The sequence below is a fragment of the Protobothrops mucrosquamatus genome, unplaced genomic scaffold (assembly GCF_001527695.2).
Source record: "Protobothrops mucrosquamatus isolate PMUCROS unplaced genomic scaffold, P.Mucros_1.0 scaffold225, whole genome shotgun sequence".
Lineage (NCBI taxonomy): Eukaryota > Metazoa > Chordata > Lepidosauria > Squamata > Viperidae > Protobothrops > Protobothrops mucrosquamatus.
The window spans coordinates 837,042-842,230 of record NW_015386576.1 but is presented as its reverse complement, the minus strand read 5'-3'; the positions used below and the strand labels follow the sequence as shown (position 1 = coordinate 842,230).

The window sequence follows — 5,189 nt, the reverse complement described above, 5'->3', positions numbered from 1 at the left end:
ATTGTTCAGAATTTTGAAACAATAATTAAATTAATTATTCTGAGTCCTGCATTCTGAGATGATGACAGGCTAGGTCTTTATATTGTTCAGTTGACAGTCTTTCAGGTATATAAAGACTGCTTCCTCTCAATCTTTTCTTCTCAAGGCTAAAGATTTTCTGTTCCTTCAGTCTGTCACTATAGAACACGGGTGTCAAACTTGTCATGTGACGTACGTATTGTGACTCTTTTTGCATTGCCGGCAGTGGGATGGGTGCAACTTCGGTATGATGAAACCAGCCCACGGGCCAGCAGTTTGACACCCCTGCTGTAGAAGATTTGGTTTCTAAGTTTCCTATTCACCCTGTTGCCCTTCTCTGGATCATTTTTAATTTCTGTAGATTTCCCAAGAATGTCTCTTCTTAGCATCATGATGTGCAAAAGTGAACACATCCTCAAAATAAGATTTGACCTAAGCAGAACAAAATGGAACAATTACTTCCCGTAATTCTCTAGATGCTGTTTTCTCCCATACCTAAATTCTACAAATTGCATTTCCTTTTTAACAGCCAGATTACTTTGCTACTCAATTTGTGATCAACTATTATTCCAAGACACTTTTTAAAGTACTGTACTTCTGTCAAGCCAAATATCCTCTATTTATGTTTGTGAATCTGAGTTTGGTTTCCTAAGTAAATAGCTTTGCATTCTCAGTGTTAAATTTTGTTCCATTATTTTCAGGGCATTTTTCTAACCTATCAACATTGTGTTTAATTTTATTTCATCTCTTCATCTGCAGATCTGATAACATACCCTCCATCTCCTGATCGAGATCATTAATAAAAAAAGTTGAGGGTACAGAACCCAGGATTGAACCTTTTGACACCCTACTTCTTGGAGTATCCTCTTAATTGTCATACCATCTAGCCCATATTATCTATCTATCTAGATATATATAGATATATAGATATATATATATAGATATATTTTATATTTATCCCGGAGTTTGAAGATTTTGTACTTTTTGACATATATACATATACATATATATATATATATATATATATATATATATATATATATATATATATATATATATATATATATATATATATATATATATATATATATATATATACCGTATATAAAATCAAAGTGAGGTAAGATTATTTTGACAAATACACACCAATTTCTTGAATTTACAATGTTGTTTTTAAGGTACTTGCATATCAATTGCTTTATGATCTGCTGTAGAATTTTACTAGGTTATTGATGACAGAGTGATTGGTCTGTAATTCCTTGGATTCTTTCTTTTTTATATTTGAAGATACAGACATCTGATACTTCAGTATCATCTGATATTTTACCCATTCTCTGGGATTTCTCAAAAATAACACATAAAGAACTGGCCAGACCATCAGACAGCTCCTTCATATTCTGGTATGCAATCTGGGCCTCAAAATTAGACTCATTCAGAACAAAGAGATGGTTCCCAACAAATTCAAGCTTCAGTCATGTTTCTTCACCCTCTTTTCCACAATTCCTTGATGAAATACATACTTTGTTATTAAAACTAACAGAACCTGAGTAGTTTTGCCTCACTTGCTAGCATTTTGCCATCATCACTGAGCAGCTGATATACATATATACACATAGCCTACAAGACTAATTTATATTATTTAGCCAAGGGTTGCTTTGTAGCCAAATACTGTCTTACTATGCTCTTCCTAATTATGAAAGCAATACAATTTGTTTTTTCTTTTTCATGTGTTCATTAGTAAACCATATGATCTTCTGTCTGTCCAATTCCAATGCATATCAATTTGCTGTTGCCTAAGATGTCAGTGTGTTATCAATTCATTTAATCTTTCATTGTGTTGATTTTTTCCAATTTCATACTTCATACATTCCATGTAACAATGTCTCTGAAGCTTTGCATTTTGCATTTTTAAATTTTTTTTCTAAATTTAAAAACTTTGTTTCGTTTTCTGCATGATATCAGCAACCTGAAGTCTTGAAGGCTTTAGTCTCTAGCCATTTCATACATTAATACTTCAAAACATCCTCAGCTACACTTCAGTAGCTTGTTGAGCACTATTTAACCAGATCACCCAGCGCCATATTGTCAACCATTTAATATTTTTTATCTATGTGATTTTCTTTGTAAAATACTGGAGAGATTTACCATCATCTTCTGTGAAGTATGAAATGATGCCTTGGTCTTTGTTACTAACATGTTATTTTACCTATAGTATCTTCTTTATTACAATTAAACAAGGGCAATTGCTCCTCTTGTGCCTTTCTCTGACTTCAGCAAGGCAAGTCAGAAATTTCCTGGTAAGATGCTGTTTGGCAGAATTCATCTCCCAAAAGATACAGAGTTAATTTTTCCATCACTACTGTTTCATATCCTTTTGAAAATTCTGCAATTATGTTTTGGAAAGCACCCACACCTCCCCTGTGGCTATGTGGACTTTAGTAGACACCAAACACAGTATTATTTTTATTCATTCATTCACATATGGTTTCTACAATCAAACTGATTCCCTTGGATTTCTGAATAGGAAAACCCACCTCTCTTTCTATTGCTTCTACCTGTTTTGAACAAATTATATACTTAGATTATTATATCCCAGTCATGAGAATCATCCTATCATGTATCTATTATTCCTATGAATTAATTTCTAGTTTATTTTGATATATTTATTTAACCAATTTTTAAAGCCACCTATCTCAGCAAGTGTTTCTCTGGGTGGTAAATGAACAGACTAAAAACAATTATTGGATACAAAAATTAAATACAAAAATTAAAAATCATTGCAGCCAAGAAAACAAGCATAGTCAACAGCACAAACATAGCCAGGAGATGGATGCTTTCACATTATTTGGGGGCCCAAGACTGAGCACAGAACTAGGTCTTTAGAGCCTCACAAAAAGGGTTGGGGCCATCCAAATCTCCAGAGTGAGAATACTAAGAGTTGAAGCTCACCTTGTTTATTTCCCAGTCTAAGCATTAATGTAGGCAATGAAGGCCAATAACTTTATAAGCCAGTGGTCTGAATTTTTTTTCCACCAAATAATTAACAAGTCCTGTTACAATACCTGTGCCTTCTATGGTGCACAAGTTTTTATTTGAACAACTTGCTTCAGGCTTGGAGGGAGAACTTTGCTAGGAACTTCCCAGGAAACTCTTTCCACCCCACCCCACCCCACAAACAGTTTACTCCCTGGAATCTGGCTGTTTGATATGCTGCCTACAATACACTAATGAGAATTCTTCTGCTTGGAGGACATTCTCTTGCACTTAATAGCTATTCAGAACTTGTCCTCACAGAAAACAGCTTTTCTAATCACTTTCCTCTCTTGTCTTTTCCTCTTGTTAAACTCCCTAAAACACTGTGTGTACTGCTTAGATGTACTGTGTGTTTTATACATACTGTGTTAGTTGCCATGGTATGAACTGTAGCACCTTGTAAAAAAAAAACACACGAACAAGATTGTACCTCATCTATTATATGATGGAGGTCAATCAGTTAAAATGTTATTGCTAACATAAATAATCATCAAGAGAATGATAGGCATTTGGCTGAAGTAAGTACTTACATTCAGAATATTGCTGCAGCTGAGCAAACTCTGCTGGACTAAGCATGATCCACACCCCATCACTCATCTTTTAAGCTGAGTTGTGAGGAGACGATGTCACCTCTAATCAAAGTCCATGGAAAAGATGCACATTTACATCTAGGAATTCTTCTGGGCCATCACTCCAGTTTGGAACTGCAGGTAGTTACACTTTCTGTATTACTAATGTTAAGAATAGATGTCTACTACAGAACTCAAATCACATTCATCAGGAATATGGATGTGCCCAGTTCCTTAACAGCGAGTTTACTTAGGACTGCCATCAGAAAAGTACTTCATGAAGAATTCCAGTGTATCCAAACCTAGAATTAAAAGGAGAGTGAATTATACAATTATATGCACTTTTTCAAGATGCTTCAGAAGGTTTGCAAGAAGGTGAAGATAGAACATACTCAATATTTTAGTTAGACATTTTACAAATGTAAAAACACCTACAATGAAAGAGGCTAATTCCAACAGGGTGCATGACTAGAACCAGAGAATCAAGTACAAATTCCTGCTTATTGATGATGTTCTTTCATCTACTGTACCTTTAGGTAGTTATCATATCTTACCTCCTAGGTTGTGAAGAAAAATATGAGAAGACTTGAAAAAATAGATATGCAACCCTAAACACTTAACAAAAAGATGGGACAGTTCTATGGTAAATAAAAAAGTTCAGTCAGATTAGATAGTGTGGATATAAAAGTAGCTTAAAGAAATGAGAGAGACTGTCTGAACCATGTACTCAGTTGAACTATGCAAGGACTTCAATGCAGGCATTTAGCTTGGCTCCACTGAATCAAAAAAGGATATTACAGCTTACAAAATGCATTTACAATTCTGAAATAAACACTGTTCTGCACAGGGAGACATCCCATTTCTGCACAATGTGAATGTTCATTAATCTGAGGAATACTATTTGGCATTATGCCTTACAAGTCATGTAGCACCTTGTAGAAATGACTAGGTATGTATATGAAGAGTTTTGTTAAACCTTTTTGTACCTTCCTAGAATTTTCTTAGACAGTCTAATTTTTACATAACGTCAATAAATCAGAAGGTTTTCCTAAAGTATGAGTGTAGTATATAGCATATTTCCAAATGAACGTTTGTTATGAATAAGCACAATTACTGCTAATTTTCTTTATATGACGTCTCCCATATCTACATCATCCAGATGTGTTCACTTTAGGGGTGTTGGAAGTTATACATCCAAAAAGGGGGAAACCCACAATTTTGTTATTCCAAAAATATTTTTCCAGCATTTTTTCTTTCCTCCTGTTCAGAAACCAAATATTACTTCTCTCCAGAACTGGAGCAAATTACTGTCACAGAAAAACTACTCCTGAGCAACACGGAATAGTTGCTTTATTTTTATTAAATACAGAAAATTATTACTCATTTATATGGACTTCTCCAAATTGAAACTGTCCAGATACACTATTAAATGAGTTCCATAGTGTCCCAGAAGAACAATCATGACTCTACTTACTTGAATTATGGGAATTATAATCCAATCTCTGTGTGATATTTGGAGGCAAGGACATGATTTCTCCAAAGAAAAAAAGTTACCCAGAAAGGTTTTGA

General features: G+C 34.3%; 1 protein-coding gene across 1 annotated transcript in view; it reads right to left on the bottom strand.

Annotated features, from left to right (window-relative positions):
• Positions 1-3,648, bottom strand: part of DGKG (diacylglycerol kinase gamma) — an 81,672-nt gene extending 78,024 nt beyond the window's left edge. Inside the window, exon 1 of the mRNA XM_015814142.1 lies at positions 3,582-3,648. Within this exon, the coding sequence (XP_015669628.1) occupies positions 3,582-3,648 (67 nt within the window). The remainder of the gene's footprint in view (positions 1-3,581) is intronic.
• Positions 3,649-5,189: the final 1,541 nt, after the last annotated feature.